The 19,543-nt window shown below is 48.4% G+C and overlaps 1 protein-coding gene across 1 annotated transcript in view; it reads right to left on the reverse strand.

The window, feature by feature from the left end:
• The window catches only part of NOX3 (NADPH oxidase 3), a 698,296-nt gene that overhangs the window by 71,984 nt on the left and 606,769 nt on the right, over nt 1-19,543 (reverse strand). The window contains exon 11 of the mRNA XM_075339672.1: nt 19,119-19,265. Coding sequence (XP_075195787.1) covers nt 19,119-19,265 — 147 coding nt within the window. The remainder of the gene's footprint in view (nt 1-19,118; nt 19,266-19,543) is intronic.

Raw genomic sequence — 19,543 nt, forward strand, 5'->3', positions numbered from 1 at the left:
GCAATCACTAGATGATGAAATGCCGATTAGTGGCTCACAACATTCCCTGCACTGCATGCCCCTGCACTTCTCAATTCTACATTATCACCCTCCTAACTATCCCAGCTACCTAAAATTAAGCCCACTAGCTAAGCTAACCTTCTGTCCTGAAGTAGCGAAGGTAGCACCATCCCTAAGCTGTAGCAGTCACTAAATGGTGCTGGCGCTGCATGTCCACATTTTATATGAAGATGGACATGTGACTTAGGCAACCAATGACACAAGCCGTTGTGGTTGTCTTCTGTGCTCTGATTAGCTGCCAGAACATCCACATAAAGTTAAGGAACAGCTGACATGTGTGCCTGCTAGCCGCAGGTGGAATCGCTTCCACCCGCGGCCATTAACCCCTTAAATCTTGCTGCCAAAGTCTGGCAGCAAGATTTAAATGCGCGCGGCCATGTTTTTTACTTAACGCCGCCCCCACCGGAAGTCACGTGTGTTATCACGTGACTATCGGTGGTTGCCATCCTAGCACAGGGTCATGTGATGACGCCTGCTGCTATGATGTTTCACTTTCGTTTTCCCTCGGCTGAGAGCGGAGGCAAAAACAAAGTGACTGAATCTGCTGTTTACAGCTGTATTGCTGTGATCAGCAGATAGATAATAGCAATCGGATTGCAGATCGCTATAGCCCCCTAGGGGGACTAGTAAAATAAAAAAAAAAAGTAAAAACAAAAGTTTTAAAAAATAAAAAAAACCTAAAAGTTCAAATCACCCCCCTTTCCCCCCATTGAAAATTAAAGGGTTAAAAAATAAATAAATATACACATATTTGGTATCGCCGCGTTCAGAAATGCCCGATCTATCAAAATATAAAATCAATTAATCTGATTGGTAAACGGCGTAGTGGCAAAAAAATTCCAAACGCCAAAATTACGGTTTTTGGTCGTCGCAGGTTTTACGCAAAATGCAATAACAGGCGATCAAAACGTAGCATCTGCGCAAAAATGGTACCATTATAAACGTCAGATCGAGACGCAAAAAATAAGCCATTACTGAGCCATAGATCCCAAAAAGTAAGAACGCTACATGTTTTGGAAAATGGCGCAAAACGTGCGCCACTTTTATTGGACAAACTTGTGAATTTTTTTAACCCCTTAGATACAAGTAAACCTATACATGTTTGGTGTCTACATACTCGCACTGACCTGAGGCATCACATAGATACATCAATTTTATCATATAGTGAACACGGTGAATAAAACATCCCAAAAACTATTGTGCGATCACACTTTTTTTGCAGTTTTTCCACACTTGGAATTTTTTTGCTGTTTTCCAGTACAATATATGGTAAAACCTATGGTTTCATTTAAAAGTACAACTCGTCCCACAAAAAACAAGCCCTCATATGGCAAGATTGACGGAATAATAAAAAAGTTACGGCTCTCGGAAGAAAAGGAGCAAAAAAACAAAAATGCAAAAACAGAAAGTGCCCGGGGGCTGAAGGGGTTAGACATGTCACCCCACTCATCATACAGCACCATTATCCTAACCAAAGTGATAATAAGGTAGAAGAAGAGCATTAGTGCAACCACGAACAGTTACCGATATTTGCCGATTTTTAAGAAAAGTGTTTATGGATCTGATCCTGACCCAAACTAGCCAAGGCTCTTGCCGAATTTGAAATCGGGAAATGTGTTTTGAACACCTCAACTCAGAAGTTACTCTTTCTATGCCTTTTAGAGCAGGTAAGTTGGGCCAAATTTTTCAATGAGTCTGTAAGAGATTGGCCAAGGTGGCTGAACATTCCTACCCCTGTAGAAATCAAACACATTTACATGTCATATGCAAACTCTCACAACTGGAGTAGTTGGCAGGATCAGGCCTCGCGTCAAGAAAATTTACATGAAGTGGGGAAAACTCAAGCTACAGTGAAGATGTTGACTGTTGCATAGTATGAGGCAGTGTTAAACATGAAGGGTGGCATGGCATGCAGTGGTGCAGTGCGAAAAAGAAGATCCTCCCATCGTGGTCATTGTTGAATCACAAGAGCTTAAAGGCTACGTCATTCAAAGGGGAGGCCAACCCTGTAAACCTCTAAAGGTCTGTCCATGGTGAGCAGTGCCTGCCCCTGGAGGATATTCTGGAAGGAAAAGACCTGCCCATCCACAAATAAAAAGCTGGAACAGATGGAGACTCTGGAGAAATGGGATGGGAGCTGGAAGAGATGACACGTTGCGCAAAGCGGTTCTCTGAAGTGGAACGCCTAGATGTGAGTGAAATAGCTATCTTGGTAGGAAAAGTCAGAGAGAGAGCAGAGCTGCATTATGGCTGAGTGAAGAGCTATGAATGCTTATAGCCAGGAGATGCCAGAAAGTGCAGTTTAGTATAACCACACACAATTTAGAGCAGAAGGAAGCATGGTTAATATGAAGCTGTGATGTGGGACTCCCTGTGTTGGTGTACCAGGATAGTATAGATGGAACTGGGGCTTCTAGACTGGCCTTAATTCTGAGGACCCTGCGATGTCTCTTATCTCGATGGTAGACTTAGAGGTAGTCAGGATCGAGCCTCCAGCATAGCCCTGTCTCCTGTCCAGGCACAAACACCTAAGTGGTAAAGAAAAATTAAGCTCACCTGTCACCCGAACCGCTGAATCTTCAGGGTGCCTGAGATCCGCTGGTAGGTCCTGACCAGCGTATAATGCACAGTAGCAGGAGGGAAAAAAGGATTCAGCACGAATTCCTCCATAAGTGAGTAAGGACTCAGTTGTTTTTAAGTCAGAAGTCCGAAACGCGTCAAACGATCCTATGATCTGATGTATGTCTCCATCTCTTGGTCTTCACACGATTTTAAAGTGCATCAATAAAGGAACAGATTTTATTTTAGAAGGAATTTGTGCTGGATCCTTTTTTCCCTCTTGCTACTGTCCACTAACAACTAAGTCCCCACCACCCAGGAGATTGACGCGGATGGAGCCCAACAATCCACCAACACAGAAACAGACAGGGGTAAACAAAAACCTATACCCATCAATAACCTTCACTAGGGGATGACAAAAGAGTAAAGGTAAGAGTACAACGAAAAAAGGAGATAGAAAAAATCACTTACAATAATCACATGATAGCAGCAGCATTAAGACACAACCTCTCTACTCCCTGGCTAGCTCCAACTAAATGAATAACCAGCAACAAGTGCAGAAGCAGAGGGCTTATATCCCGGATGACAATTGCTTAACTGCCGCCAGAAGAAGCAGTCTGCTGCTGCAAAAGAAAGTGCATTAACCCCACTAGTGCCAAAAGAAATAAACCCGTTTATAGTGCATGGTCTAGATGGTAAGGTGAGAACTAGCCCTGAATCTGTCCCTATACACGTGATAGTTGGTCATAAATGGCCAAAGGTATTTGTTTTGTTTCCCTATGTTGCTTACCCCCTCAGTTGGATTGGAATGACTCTGGAGCCATGAAGGGACTGACTTCCCTTTGTTATGGACTATGCCCCCGAGGACTCAACCAACTTATTTTATGGGCCCTGCCCGGTCCACCCTGGACTCTGCCCCTATGGACTGTGTCTTGCTTTGGAAGCACTTATTTGGGGGAGGGGAGCGTGAAGGTCTGGTACATTCACTTAGTTGAGGGCAAATGGATTGTTGTTGAGGGGAGGGGGGGGTCGGATGACCCGATATGCCTGCCAAGTCAGGAGTGTTTAACTTTGCCCATTTCAAGGAAGGACTGCCATATGCGAGCTCTTGTGAACTTGTGGGCTGTTTTACTCTTGAAGGACTATGCTCCCAGCTTCTAGCTAGGTGGGAAATATGGACTTTGGCCTAAGGGCCACATGGAAGAAACTGAGAGTTGCGTTCCAGGGTCCCAAACCATTGGGACTGGTGTCATGATGACCCACCATAAAGAAAAAAGACTTTGACTAGTTTCTGTCATTTTACATGAGTTGGTGTACCGCCCCGCGCTCGGCTACAGCCGAGCTGCTCGGATCCGGGCTCGTTGGTGGGTGGCTCAAGCGCCTCTGGACCCGGGGTCACTTCGCTTTGAAAGGATGCTTACAGCCTGGGGCCGTGGATTACGGCCAGGGCCGTGGTTTTTAGTTAAGTTCGTGACGCCACCCATGGGCTGTGGTGAATGTGGACACCACCGCTGCTGTTTACTAGGCACCCGAGGGAGATGTTGCGCAGCAAAGGTGTTAACCCCTCCGTGGATAGGGGTGATGGCCCCGGGACCCAATTGGGATGGTATGTTGGTGCTTGGCGGTGCAGGGCAGTGCGTGGCCCGAGGGCACAGCTGTACTCAGTATGATTGATGCACAAGAGTCTCTGGTAAACCAAAATGATGGTGGTCGGTGCCCGCAGCCGGCTGCGTCTGGTCCCCCACCCGATTCGGTGGTCTTCGCCTTTCTCCAGCACCGTGTAGTGTGTATGTAGACTGCCTTAGCTTCAGCAACAGGAGTCTACTCCCCAGTGGTATGTGTGTTGGGAAAGCCTGTTTGCCCGCAGACACTGGCCCGTGGGATCTCTCTGCCTGTGCGGTGGCTTTCTATCCCCCTCGGTGGGCTGTTGTCTTCAGTCGGGACTTAGGTGGGAAAGGACCTATAGTCCAGACCTCAATTAGTGAATTAACTCAGTCCAGTAGCTTCTGGACCTCGTTTCAGGGTCTAAGTACCCCCCAGTGTGCTCCGGTTTCCAGTCGGTTCCCCGGTTCAGTACCAGCGGGCCACTACCCTGTCCCGGTCCCTTACGGTTCCACCTGGCCATCTTCCTGGCTCCTGCAGGCTAGGCCACCGTATGCCTCCTAGCCGAGGTACCAGGGCTACGACCCTGGCACCTGTCAGTTCCCGCTGCAGACCTGTCACCACAGACCTGCTGCACTTGACTCCACTCACAACTCAACTTGACTGCACTAACAACTGGACTGAACTGAACTGACTTGCACTTCCTTCCTCAGGCCCTCTGGACTCCTTGGGCGTGCCAACCACCTGGCTCCACCCCCCTGGTGTGTACATTAAGCTCTGAGGGAGGTGACTAGGGTGTAGGTGTTTGGCGGGGGTTACCTAGTGTGGGACTGGTGTTATGCAAGGACCTACCTGTGACTATCTGGCTAGCCCAGGGCGTCACATTGGCTGTTGTGTATTTAGTGTCTTCAAGGCAGCATGGTAGCGGACGACCATGTTTTTTCCCCTGAAAACACGAAATATGTTTAAATGGCATATGTAAACTGTGTTATGAGTCTTTGTATGAAATGTATTGTGTGAGCTGTATGTGATGATAATGTGTTCTAATAGGTCTTACAATGTATGAGATAAGATATAGAACTGTTCTGCAGAATGTTTATAGATAGTAAGTTCTGCCCAGGAACAAAATGACTACAGGGGCAGACATACTGTAATTAAGTGTGGGATTATCCCACAATGGGCAGGTTGGTTCTTCGGACAAGAGACTGGTTTCAGATTTACATTTGAGATAGAGAAGAGCTAGTGACTAGTACCTACGTCCAAGTCATATAAAACTCCAAGTTCGCAGTTAGTGGGTGATTTTTGGCAGCCCAAAAGCAGGATTTTGACTGTGAGACAACAAGACTCTTCCTAAAGGCTATAGCTTCGAATGGAACAATTTGAGGGCTGAAAACTATCTATTGTCCAATGGAAACAGAGCTGAAGAATGGATGGATGGTTAGGTCTCTTAGCCTTACCGGTATGGGGTTACCATCACTGACAAGTGCCAAAGGACAACCTGCTCTGCCAGGACACAATGCTGGTGAAATGCAATGTGCAAGTAGGGGACTGTGGGCTATGAATTTTAATTCACACAGTCTTTTGAAAAAAAATATAATTGGCTTCTGATAGGGAGGAACGAGTTACCTTGATGAGGGTTCTTGTTGCAATGTAGGGAAAATCAGCATTAATACTTTTGATATAATAAATGACTGATGCTCCCTGACACTAGGGGTCCACTAAAAATAAATAATTATCCCATTGGTAACATACTAGGCATGAGTCACCTTGAGAAAGGTATGTATGCTGTATTGATAACCCTTTACTCCTGCCATTAAAAAGGTTGTGTGTCAGAATAAAGGAATCATAAGGAATTTATGATATTAGAATTGGTATAAGGAGAAAGTGAGGGATTTGGGGTCCCTGAAAAGTTTTCTCTATCCATCACATGCCCTGGACTGTAATGCCCTGTTAGGAATTAAATTTGTATCCGAGCAAATACCATCTAGGTTGGTTCGGATAGGCTTTAGGTTATATGGTGGTTGGGTTGTGAAAAGTTTTTAAAATTCTGGATATCTAATAAAGGTTAAGTTTAATTGTATTTTTCAGCATAGCCAGTGACTATCCTGACACTTCACCCTATGTTTTCTGTGGTGCTTATGAATTACACAGTAGAGATGAGCGAGCCTCTAGAGGCTCGAGTTCGGTTCGATTCGTCGAACTGAGGCCGCGTTCGAGTTCGGTTCGGCAAACGGCTCGACGAACCTCTCGAGCCCCATTGAAACCAATGGCAGGCAAACACAAACACATAAAAACACATTATAAATGTACACATACAGTTAATAAACATTGCCATAACACTTGCCTGTCCCCGCGACGCATCCTGCTCTCTGTCTCTCGCCACTTTTCCAACCGATAATCGCTTCGTCCTCCCGGTAACCAGCACTGATGAATGATAGGACCTTCCGTGATGTCAAAAACACATGTGACCAGTCACGTGTCTACTATCTCATTGGCTACAGACTGGTCACATGGCTAGACGTCATTGCTAGGCCCTGTCAGTGCATCTCTCCGGTACGCCGTGCTCGTTTGTGCATCCCCGTGTACCGGTAAGATGCTTTGGCACATGGTTGGCTCCCCATTCTGCTTCCCCATTCCGTTATTCACCGGCTGCCATAGCCGGTCAATAACGGAGATCACCGTTGCTATAGCAATGCACCTGTCAGCGGTGACGTCACCGCTTACAGCACGCAGCTGCTGCTCACTCACTGAGTGACTCGTAGACTGCACGGGAAGCAGCGTCTTCCTCCCATGCAGTGCTGTCTGATGTAGCAGAGCTGCATGGGTTGAAGGAGAAAGAAGACAGAAGACCATGGATCATGGAGGGATGAGAGGGAGTAATAAACATAGAGTCTCTAATGTGTCTGTGTATTTATTTCTATTAAAGTATTTTTTCTGTGTGGTGTGGGTTTTTTTAACCCTTTATTGGAGATTCTTAATGGCCGGGTCAAACTTGCCTGACATTAAGAATCTCTGAGTTAATACTAGCTAGTAAAACAAAGCTAGTATTAACTCATAATTACCCAGCAAGCCACCTGGCATCAGGGCAGCTGAAAGAGTTGAATACAGTGCCAGATGATGGCGCTTCTATGAAAGCGCCATTTTCTGGGGCGGCTGCGGACTGCAATTCGCAGCAGAGGGGCCCAGAAAGCTCGGGCTAACCTGTGCTGCGGATTCCAATCCCCAGCTGCCTAGTTGTACCTGGCTGGACACAAAAATGGGGTGAAGCCCACGTCGTTTTTTTTTATTTTAATTATTTCATGAAATTCATGAAATAATTAAAAAAAGGGCTTCCCTATATTTTTAGTTCCCAGCCGGGTACAAATAAGCAGCTGGGGGTTGGGGGCAGCCGAACCTGTCTGCTGTACCTGGCTAGCATACAAAAATATGGTGAAGTCCACGTCTTTTTTTTGGTGGGCAAAAAACTCCTGCATACAGTCCTAGATGGAGTATGCTGAGCCTTGTAGTTCTGCAGCTGCTGTCTGCTCTCCTGCATACACTAGTGAATGGAGCATGCTGAGCCTTGTAGCTCTGCAGCTGCTGTCTGCTCTCCTCCATACAGACAGACAGCAGCTGCAGAACTACAAGGCTCAGCATACTCCATCCAGGGCTGTATGCAGGAGTTTTTTGCCCCCCATAAAAATTACGTGGGCTTTGTCATGTTTTTGTATGCTAGCCAGGTACAGCAAAAATAAGAAAATAGTATGCACACACTTAGAATTACAAGTATGGGAGAGGTGCTAGTGTAAGAGGATCACAAATCCCTGAAAAATCATATATAAATATAACACTGCACTCTCAATGGGCAAGAATTAATAAAGATATAACTCTTTTTCTCAATGCTAATAGATTTTTAATACAGAAGGCAAGATAGCACCAATTGAAAGACATGTGACACTTGCGACAGTTTTGCGACAATAACGTTTCGGTCCTCCTGGACCTTGATCACATTAGTCGCTAAATTACTATGAAGAAAAGTGTTTTTTTGGGGTTTCTTTAATGATTAACAGACAGTAGCCTCCTTACTCATAGGCATATGTATAAAGACGTTTGTCCAAAAATCCAAAAAAAGTGGCAATACGGTGAGGTTTTTCCTGTTCCCTCCACAGTGGAGTTCAGGGTAGGAATATTGTTAGGGCCAGGTGGACGGGCAGACCCAGGAGGTGGATCCACTGGGCTGAACACCTCACCGAGGGCAAGGTGCCCGGTAGCCGGAGCACTAGCAGGACAGTCCGTGTAGAAGAGTGGAGTAAAGAAGTCCCTGGGACCACGGGGTCTCTGATGGTAGTTCGGGTGACGGAGCTCAGGTTCGGAGGCCGAGATGTCGTCAGGCAGAGTCCGGAACCAATGGAGCGAGAAGACGGGTCACCACAGGGATCGGAGATGGCAGGAGCTGACGGGATGGCAGGCCGTCACCGTTCGGGGTTCGGGTATCGTCAGGACGGTTGGCGAGGCAGGGTCGGCTCTACGAGAGAGATAGGTGAGTATATCACAGACACAAGGAGACCTGACTCCTAGCTTAAAAAACACGAAGAACAGGCCCCGCCCACTTGGAAAGGATCCCCCTATATACCCAGTACCTGATCCTTCAATATCCTGTTGGAGGACACTGGCCCTTTAAGAAAGGGTCAATGACCGCGCGCGCGCCCTAATGCGCATGCGCGAGGCCCGGGTGCCAGAAGCCAGGGCAGGGAGCGGTGAACAGGAGGCAGGGGAGCCGGCCTGGAGCAGAGCTGCCGACGGGCGCCGGGAGCGGGGACCGAGCCGCCTGGGGAGCGCAGGTGATGGGGGCTGGAGGCTGTGGAGCGGGGGACGCCTGATAGAGGAGCCGGGGAGCGAGGCAGGGAAGCCGGGGAGCGTGGCAGGTGAGCCGGGGAGCGAGGCAGGGGAGCCGGGAAGCAAGGCAGGGGACCCGGGGAGAGTGACAGTACCCCCCCATGCCCCCCTCCCCGCAACCGGGACAGGAAGGCACGTAGCAGAGGAGTACCCACATTCTCCCGGGGTTCCCAGGACCTATCCTCAGGACCATACCCTGCCCAGTCCACCAGGAAGAACTGTCGGCCTCGTACGGTTTTCATGGCCACGATATCCCTTACCGCATAGATGTCATCGTCAGCAATAGGAGGAGGAGCAGAACTGGCAGCAGCGGAGAAGGGACCAAGGACAACCGGCTTGAGCAGGGAGACGTGGAAGGAGTTGGGTATTCTCATCATGGCCGGGAGCTGCAGCTTGTAGGAGACCTCATTTATTTTGCTGATGACCTTAAACGACCCGATGTAGCGAGGACCCAGCTTGTATGATGGTAGCTTCAATCGGACGTACTTGGAAGCAAGCCAGACCAGATCTCCTGGAGAGAAACACGGGGGATCCAGACGCCTCTTGTCTGCGTGTCTCTTCATCCGCAGGGAAGCACGTCCAAGGGACGTCTTGACAGAGTCCCAAATTGTAGAAAAGTCACGGACTACAGCATCAGCAGCAGGGACATCCGAGGAAGAGGATACAGGTAATGGAACGGAAGGCTGAAGACCGTAAACGACATGGAAGGGAGAGCTGGAGGAGGACTCACTGACGTGGTGGTTAAGGGAGAATTCAGCCCAAGGAAGAAGCGTGGACCAGTCGTCGTGATGGGCGTTGACGTAGTGACGTAAGAAGGAGGTCAAGATCTGATTGACTCGTTCCACTTGGCCATTCGACTGAGGATGATAGGCTGAAGAAAAGTCCAGAGTCACTCCCAGATGTTTGCAGAGAGCCCTCCAGAAGCGGGAGGTAAACTGAGTTCCTCTGTCGGACACAATGTGTGATGGAAAGCCATGCAACCGGAAGATGTGCTGTATGTAAGCGTCAGCGAGTTCCTGGGCAGAGGGCAGTCCAGCCATAGGGACGAAATGAGCCATTTTGGAGAACCGATCCACCACGACCCATATGACTGTGTGTCCGGAGGACAGGGGCAAGTCCGTAATAAAGTCCATCGCAATATGTTGCCACGGAACGGAGGGTATAGGCAGAGGCAGAAGACGACCATATGGCAGGTGTTTGGGCGTCTTGTTCCTGGCACAAGAGGAGCAGGCTGAGACAAAAGAAGCGACGTCCGTGCGAAGGGATGGCCACCAGTAGTGACGTACAATCGTACTCCATGTTTTCTTCTGACCAGCATGGCCGGCTATTTTCGAGGCATGGCCCCAGTGCAACACTTTTTGCCTGTCAGTCTCAGAGACATAGGTCTTCCCAGGTGGTATCTGGGCCAGGGTGACAGGAGCCACCGGAATGATCTTACTAGGACAGATGATGGGCTGGGATGTCTCCTCCTCCTGCTCCATGGGCATGAATGACCTGGACAAGGCATCTGCTCTTACATTCTTGTCCGCGGGTCGAAAATGGAGCTGGAAATCGAACCTGGCAAAGAACAAGGACCACCTGGCCTGCCGTGGGTTCAGTCGCTGAGCGGACCGCAGGTATTCCAGGTTCCTGTGGTCCGTGTAAATGATCACGGGGTACACTGCTCCCTCCAGAAGGTAACGCCATTCCTCCAGAGCCAGTTTGACTGCCAATAGCTCTCGGTCACCGATGGTGTAGTTGCGTTCAGGCGCTGAGAAGCTCTTGGAGAAGAAACCGCAAGTAACCATCTTCCCGGAGGAGGACTTCTGCATGAGCACTGCTCCGGCTCCCGAGGAGGAGGCATCCACCTCCAAGGTAAACTGTCGGTTTAACTCAGGACGGTGGAGCACAGGGGAAGAAGCAAATGCCTGTTTCAGGGAGCCAAACGCGGCGTCGGCCGCAGGTGACCAGTCCTTTGGATTAGCCCCCTTCTTGGTCAAGGCGGAGAGAGGTGCAGTCAGAGCAGAGAAGTGAGGGATGAACTGACGATAATAGTTTGCGAATCCCAGAAAGCGTTGGATTGCCTTCAGTCCGGAAGGAGGGGGCCAGTTGAGAATGGAAGAGACCTTCTCCGGGTCCATCTGCAGACCGGTATCGGAGATTACGTAACCCAAGAAGGGAAGAGAAGACTGCTCGAATACACACTTCTCGTACTTGGCGTACAGGCGATTCTCTCTCAGTCTTTGTAGAACCAACTGCACGTTCTCTCTGTGGGTCTGGAGGTCCGGAGAGAAGACCAGGATATCGTCAAGATACACCACCACACAGACGTAGAGAAGGTCCCGGAACACGTCTTTCACCAATTCCTGAAACACTGCTGGTGCGTTACAGAGGCCGAAGGGCATCACACAGTATTCATAGTGCCCATCGCGAGTATTGAATGCAGTCTTCCATTCGTCCCCAGAGCGGATGCGGACCAGGTTGTAGGCACCCCGAAGATCCAACTTGGTAAACACACAAGCTCCTCTAAGCCGATCAAACAATTCGGGGATGAGCGGCAGGGGGTATTTATTTTTCACGGTGATTTGGTTCAATCCCCGGTAGTCAATGCATGGGCGTAGATCGCCCTCTTTCTTCTTAACGAAGAAGAAGCCTGCTCCAGCAGGAGAGGAGGACCTCCGAATGAATCCCCTTGCTAGGTTCTCCGTGATGTAGGCAGACATGGCCCTAGTTTCAGCAGGAGACAGCGGATATATCCGTCCTCGAGGTGGTGTAGTTCCCGGGAGTAGGTCGATGGCACAGTCATAAGGACGATGTGGCGGCAGTACTTCTGACTCCTTTTTATCAAAAACGTCCGCGAAGGACCAATAGGCCGAGGGCAGTCCCGGTAGGGACTCCGGAACCGGAGGTCGTCGGATGGGCTGTATAGTCTTCAGACAATTCTCGTGGCAAGAGGAGCCCCATCGGGTGATTTCACCAGTACCCCAGCTGACTGACGGTTCGTGTGTCCGTAACCAGGGGAGTCCCAGCAGGATTTGATGGGACATGTGTGGGAGGACGTAGAGAGCGATGTTCTCGGTGTGCAGGGCACCGATACGTAGTTCCACCGGCTTGGTGATCCACGAGATGGTGTCAGAGAGGGGTCTCCCATCTACAGAGGCAATCACGAGGGGTTTGTCGAGTGGAGTAACAGGCACCTGGTACTTGTCCACCGTGGCCTGCTGGATGAAATTGCCTGCTGCCCCGGAATCGAGGTACGCCTCGGCCGTGAACCGCGTCTCTCCCGTTGTCACTTGAACAGTCCACGTAACCGGGTCTGAGAGAGTCCCAGCACCTAGGGTGGCCTCTCCTACCAACCCTAGGCTTTGGAGTTTCCCGGCCTCTCTGGACAGGAGCGTAGAAGGTGTGTGCCCTCTTCGCAGTAGAAGCAGAGGCCCTTGGCGAGCCGTTCTGCTCGGTGTTGTTCGGACTGCCGCAAATGGTCAATCTGCATGGGCTCGTGGACAGAGACACCAGACGACGCTGACTGAAGTACGGCGGGCTTCTGCGGAGGAGAGGAATGCCGTATAGGACGTCTCTCACGGGACACCTCTTTGGATCGTTCCTGGAATCTGAGGTCCACGCGGGTGGCTAGTACGATCAGGGCATCCAGGGTGGAAGGAACATCGCGGCCTGCCTGCTCGTCCTTAATACGGCTGGAGAGTCCTTCCCAGAAGGCGGCGGTGAGGGCTTCATTGTTCCATCCCAATTCTGAGGCCAAAGTGCGGAAGCGGATGGCATACTGCCCTACTGTCGTAGTCCCCTGACGTAGCCTGAGGAGTGATGAGGCGGATGCAGCGGCACGTCCAGGTTCGTCAAAGGTGTTTCTGAATGCCTGCAGGAAGTCCTGGATGTTGGTAGTCACAGGGTCCTCCTTTTCCCACAAGGGGTTCATCCAGGCCAGTGCCTCACCCTCTAGATGTGACATCACAAACGCCACCTTGGCTTGGTCGGAGGCAAACAAGTGCGGAAGCAGCTTGAAATGAAGGGAGCACTGGTTTAGGAATCCCCTGCAGGTCTTGGGATCTCCGGCGTACCGGGGTGGTGAAGCCAAACGAAGTCTGGAAGCATCCGAGGAGGCTGCCACGGGAGCTGTGGCCGTGGATTGTACCGTGGAAACCTGAGATGCCAAGGATGTGGCCGTCGCTTGTAGCGTGTTCAGGCGGGTATCCACAGAAGACATGAAGTTCAGCATGCGGGTCTGGGTCTCGCGCTGGCGTGTGAGTTCCTGCTGCAAGGCCACTAGTGCTTCGGCGGGATCCATGGCCTGTTCTTACTGTTAGGGCCAGGTGGACGGGCAGACCCAGGAGGTGGATCCACTGGGCTGAACACCTCACCGAGGGCAAGGTGCCCGGTAGCCGGAGCACTAGCAGGACAGTCCGTGTAGAGGAGTGGAGTAAAGAAGTCCCTGGGACCACGGGGTCTCTGATGGTAGTCCGGGTGACGGAGCTCAGGTTCGGAGGCCGAGATGTCGTCAGGCAGAGTCCGGAACCAATGGAGCGAGAAGACGGGTCACCACAGGGATCGGAGATGGCAGGAGCTGACGGGATGGCAGGCCGTCACCGTTCGGGGTTCGGGTATCGTCAGGACCGGTTGGCGAGGCAGGGTCGGCTCTACGAGAGAGATAGGTGAGTATATTACAGACACAAGGAGACCTGACTCCTAGCTTAGAAAACACGAAGAACAGGCCCCGCCCACTTGGAAAGGATCCCCCTATATACCCAGTACCTGATCCTTCAATATCCTGTTGGAGGACACTGGCCCTTTAAGAAAGGGTCAATGACCGCGCGCGCGCCCTAATGCGCATGCGCGAGGCCCGGGTGCCAGAAGCCAGGGCTGGGAACGGTGAACAGGAGGCAGGGGAGCCGGCCTGGAGCAGAGCTGCCGACGGGCGCCGGGAGCGGGGACCGAGCCGCCTGGGGAGCGCAGGTGATGGGGGCTGGAGGCTGTGGAGCGGGGGACGCCTGATAGAGGAGCCAGGGAGCGAGGCAGGGAAGCCGGGGAGCGTGGCAGGTGAGCCGGAGAGCGAGGCAGGGGAGCCGGGAAGCAAGGCAGGGGACCCGGGGAGAGTGACAAATATCCTGTCCTTCCCGGGCAGTTAAGGAAAAATAATCGCCTGTATAGAAGTGCAGGAAGATCCTTAAAGTAATTAATGCATGTGTCTTATGAGTGGGCTCATAAAATGAATTTGTGCTCCAGACCCTCTGGGGTTTATGCTGTATATGTCTTTTGTATACACTGTGGGGGGTAGTAAAAACAGAGATAAGGAACTACAGGGACCTGAGCGGTCTCCACATAGTCAGAGTTGTACTTGCCGTTAAAGCTGAATTGCAGTCTGCGTCCCACATGGCCACAGCTCCTGGGGACGCAGACTGCAATTCAGCTTTAACGGCAAGTACACGTATTGCCACTTTTTTGGATTTCTGGACGAACGTCTTTATACATATGCCTATGAGTAAGGAGGCTACTGTCTGTTAATCATTAAAGAAACCCCAAAAAAACACTTTTCTTCATAGTAATTTAGCGACTAATGTGATCAAGGTCCTGGAGGACCAAAATGTTATTGTCGCAAAATTGTCGCAAGTGTCACATGTCTTTCAATTGTTGCTATCTTGCCTTCTGTATTAAAAATCTATTAGCATTGAGAAAAAGAGTTATATCTTTATTCATTCTTGCCCATTGAGAGTGCAGTGTTATATTTATATATGATTAGCCAGGTACAGCAGGCAGCTACGGGCTGCCCCCAACCCCCAGCTGCCTATTTGTACCTGGCTGGGAACCAAAAATATAGGGAAGCCCTTTTTTTTTAATTATTTCATGAATTTCATGAAATAATTAAAAAAAAATGACGTGGGTTTCGCCCAATTTTTGTGTCCAGCCAGGTACAACTAGGCAGCTGGGGATTGGAATCGGCAGCTCAGGGTGCACAAGCTTCCTGGGCACCCCTGCTGCGAATTGCAGTCCGCAGCACCCCAGAAAATGGCACTTTCATAGAAGCGCCATTTTCTGGCGCTGTATCAAACTCTTCCTGGTGCCCTGGTGACAGGTGGCTAACTGGGTAAAAATGCGGTTAGGGCTAGCTGTATATTATCAACTGGCCCAAAGCCCGAAATTCATGGTGTCACACCAATATTAGACATGGCCACCAAGAATTTCTACTACAGATAAAAAAAAACACAACACACAGAAAAATATTTTTATTAGAAATAAAACACAACACAATTAGTGACTCCATCTTTATTGAAATAAAGAACCCCCCTCCTCAGTAATCCTGGGTCAAGGGTCCCGCGCTGTCCAATCCGGATCCAATATCATCTGATCGGTTTGCTGGAAGGCAAAGCGATCAGATGATGTGTCAGGTTCAAGGGCCTGAATCACATGACACAGCAGCTGATTGTATAAACAGCTTTTATACAATCAGCTGATGCATCAGTACACAAAAAAAACAAAACTACAAACTTCAGTGCAGACTCCTGTCCAACAGCATCAGCTGATAGATTAGCCGGCCGGGCGGTAAAAAGCCGGCCTCACCGCTCGACTTATAGTGTCAGCTGATTTCGTCAGGTGACCGCATCAGCTGATCATCGCCAGGTCTGAGAGAGAGAAGAAAGAGAGGAGAGAGAGAAAAGAGAGAGAGAAGAGAGAGAGAAGAGAGAGAGGAGAGAAAAGAGAGAGAAGAGAGAAAGGAGAGAGAGAGAGGAGAGAGAGAGAAGACAGAGAAAAGAGAGGAGAGAGAAGAGAGAGGAGAGAGGAGAGAGAGAGAAAGAGAGGGAGAGGGAGAAAAAGAGAGAGAGAGAGAGAAGACACAGAAGAGAGAGGAGAGAAAAGAGAGAAGAGAGAGGAGAGAGCAATGCAGCCTCATTCCGTGAACTGCTCCGATTTTAGAGGTGTGTCCCGCGGCTCACAGCTGATGTCCGGCTCCTCCCCCAGTGCACAGTTAAATTAAATTATAATTATAAATATATCATTATAAATTAAAATTAAAAAAAAAAAATAAAATTCTGGACCGGGACTACAATTCCTGAAGTTAGGCTTCTTAGGCGAGCGCTCTATCCACTAGTCTACTGCCTCTAATGATAAAGATAGGCAGATTTGGTAATCTTAACTTCTGCATTGCTGAAGTCTCTGCTGACAGCGCGATTCACTTCATTGCTACGTGGAGCTAATACAGCACGATCATGTTCTACGGTGCTGCTGCAGCTTCATGTAGGCGAGCTGAGAGTGACGTGTGGATTACGTCAGACCTGGAGGGGTATTTGGGGATTAATAAAGAGGTAAATGAGGGTGTTTTTTGTCTTTTATTCCAAATAAAAGATTTTTCGCTGTGTGTTTCTTTACTTTCACTTTCAGTTTAATCATAGAAGGTGTCTCGGAGAGACGCCTGGCATGATTAAATTCATTGTTACCACCGCACCAGGGCAATTCGGGATGAGCTGGGTGGAGTCCCGGGACTGTCGCATCTAATGGATGCGGCGATTCCGGGCGGCTGCCTGCTGATATTGTTAGGGTGGTGGGCTCCCGATAACGTGGTGCTCTCCATCCTGACAATACCAGCCTCCAGCCATGTGGCTTTATCCTTGCTGGTATCAAATATGGGGCGAACGGCATTTTTTTTTTATTATTTATTTATTTATTTATTTTACTGCACGATATAGACCTGCCCGCCGGTGGCTGTGATTGGTTGCAGTGAGACAGCTGTCACTCAGCTTGGGGATGTGTCTGACAGCAACCAATCATGGGCGCCGGTGGGCGGGGAAAGCACGGAATAACTGATTGACTAATGAAGCGGTAGCCATTTTCTAAAGAGGAAAAGATGCCGCAGATCTGTGACAGACGTGCAGCGAGGCGCCCGTGATCGGTGAGTAGGAAAGAGAGAGGGATTGTGCTGGGGACGCAGGACGCATGCAGATAGCAACGTGTTCCCATAGCCTTACTGTGAAAAGCCACATTTTTGGTGATTGAACCGTTCTCGAACCTAACTCGAACTGTCGAGCTTTTAGCAAAAAGCTCGAGTTCGAGCTCGAGCTCGAACGCCCCCCAAAATCACTTGAACATGAAATTGGCGAACCTCGAACATCGCTCAACTCTACTACACAGGTAGGTTTGGGCGTCAACCAGTTGTGGGCTCATTCATGACCAGGCTAGCAAGAATTAACCTCTGCTAGGCTGTTTGTTACTTTTGGTATCACATGCTTTTGGAAGCCTATCACATTGGCCCCCTTCCTATTTCAGATTGTGTAATCCGTCCTATCACACCAACTATAGTTTATTGCTGTGTTGGTCTGTGTGCTGTTGTGTCCCAGTCCTGCTGGTAATTTTATTGCTATGTGCTTAGAGTTGTTGTGGAGCCATCCCATTGTCTTGTTGTTTCCTCCTTGCTCTTATCTTCCTCCTAACCTCTTATTTTCTTGTACCTCTGTGTGAATGTGTCAAGAGATAGAGTTTTGGTTTCCCCTAGGTTGTCTATTTCTCTTAGCTTAATCTCTCCTGCCCCTGCCCTCCCCTGGGGTTGGGGAGGGGTATAAGATCAGGGCTGGTCAGGAGCAGGGCCAGAAAGGCAGCTCAGACATCCTTACTTTCATTGGCAACCCTAAGATCAGGGATAGCTAGGGTCCCCTAGCATGAGGGCCAGTCTAGGTGCCCCCGTCCCCTGCATTCCAAGTAATCTCTGTGACAGCAGCCCTGTGTACTCTCAAAAGTCTATGCAATACACACAAAGAAACGTCCGTGTTTTTCCAGGCAGCAATGGTGACAAGGGCCATTACATGTCTATGGGTCTATAAAAAACAGGAACAGCAAACTGATGGTGTTTGGTCAGAGTTTGATCAGAGTGTCAGCATAGTGCAAACCAGATTCACTGCATCTTTTCCATTCTGTGTGTCTGCGGTGTCATCTGAGTGCAGTCTGATGATTTCAATGGATTAATTGACTTGCATTGCCTTGTGCTAACCAAATGTTGAATTAATCTTGGGCATGCTGTGAATCCAAGGAAAAAATCTGATGTGTGCCACCCAATGTTTTGTCGTATTGCACTTGGACGGAAATTAGACTCGTTTGCCCCTACCCTAATGCAAATTGACACTCCCCTAAATAAAATTAGCACTTTGTACCCATTGTGTCACATTTTATTTGGATTGTAATTAGGAATGAGCGGACATGAATTGCAAAGTAGGTCTTTAAAGAAAAAGTCTGTATCTGAGTTCGACTACTGTTCATATGTTAAAAAATTTAGTTGGAACGCTGAAGCACAGCTAATCAACAAGCTTTATTACAATACAATCCATTACGCCTCTGTAAACAATAAGGAAAAATTAAAAAAATGACTTGGGCTGACACCTATTTTTCATAACTGGCGCAGGTAAAACAGACAGCTGCTACGACCATTTTACAGTCATTTTACAGCACAGAATTTTGGATCTCTATTGACTTATATGGGGTTCGAATATTAAGGATGACCGTGTTCCTCCGGGTGAAAAAACATGCAATTCTTTATTCCATCAGTTGTGTAACAGCAACGTTTCAACCTGGTGGTCTTTGTCAAGCATGACCACTAGGTCGAAATGTTGCTGTTACACAACTGATGGAATAAATAATTGCATGTTTTTTAACCTGGAACGCTGTCATCCTTAATATTGGTATGTTATTTCAAGTGATCCCTTGATCATGGACGTGCGCTCCTGAGGTGCTGATTGTGCTGTTGCACAGGCACATAAGTTTTTTAACCAAGGTGCTGTGGACTTTTCTTTTTTTTATATGGGGTTCGGTCCCGAATCAAACTTTTAACTACCGTAAAGTCTGGCCAAACCCGAACTTCCACGGGTCTGAACATCTCAAATTGTAATCTATGAGCACGGATCTCTTTACTTTTGACCCATGATTTATTTCTACTAATTCTAATACTAATTCTAATTACTTTTGTTATACTTATTTGTTGTTATCAGCAATAGTTTCTCTCATTATTATAAATTATACGGTTCAGTTGTTCATAGAAAATGGTACTTTACCTGGTTTTCATCCCAACCAGTGAGAAATAGATGATAACTAAGAAAGTCTGTTTTGCCTTGCGCTGACATTTGCTCCTCAAGGGAGATAAGCAGATCAGCAAACCATTCAAATGAATGAGTGTCCCGACAAAGCCAATAAAAATATACCTGAAATACAAAAGTTTGACATTTTTGGGGGAAATAATTTCTCTTTTACCATCTACAATAGATTACAGTCAAATGAGAACAAGCTTAATTTTGCATATTTATAAGAATATATACTGTCATTTTGTGAAGTGTTTCTGTTGTTAGTACTTGGGAATGAAAAATAATTATTTTTAGTAAAATGTTACACACACATACTAAATATATATTAAATAAACTTACATTATATGACAGTATATAAATTCTAATATAAATTATTATTCTAATTAAATTGCAATATG

This window comes from Anomaloglossus baeobatrachus, chromosome 3 (genome assembly GCF_048569485.1).
Source record: "Anomaloglossus baeobatrachus isolate aAnoBae1 chromosome 3, aAnoBae1.hap1, whole genome shotgun sequence".
NCBI lineage: Eukaryota > Metazoa > Chordata > Amphibia > Anura > Aromobatidae > Anomaloglossus > Anomaloglossus baeobatrachus.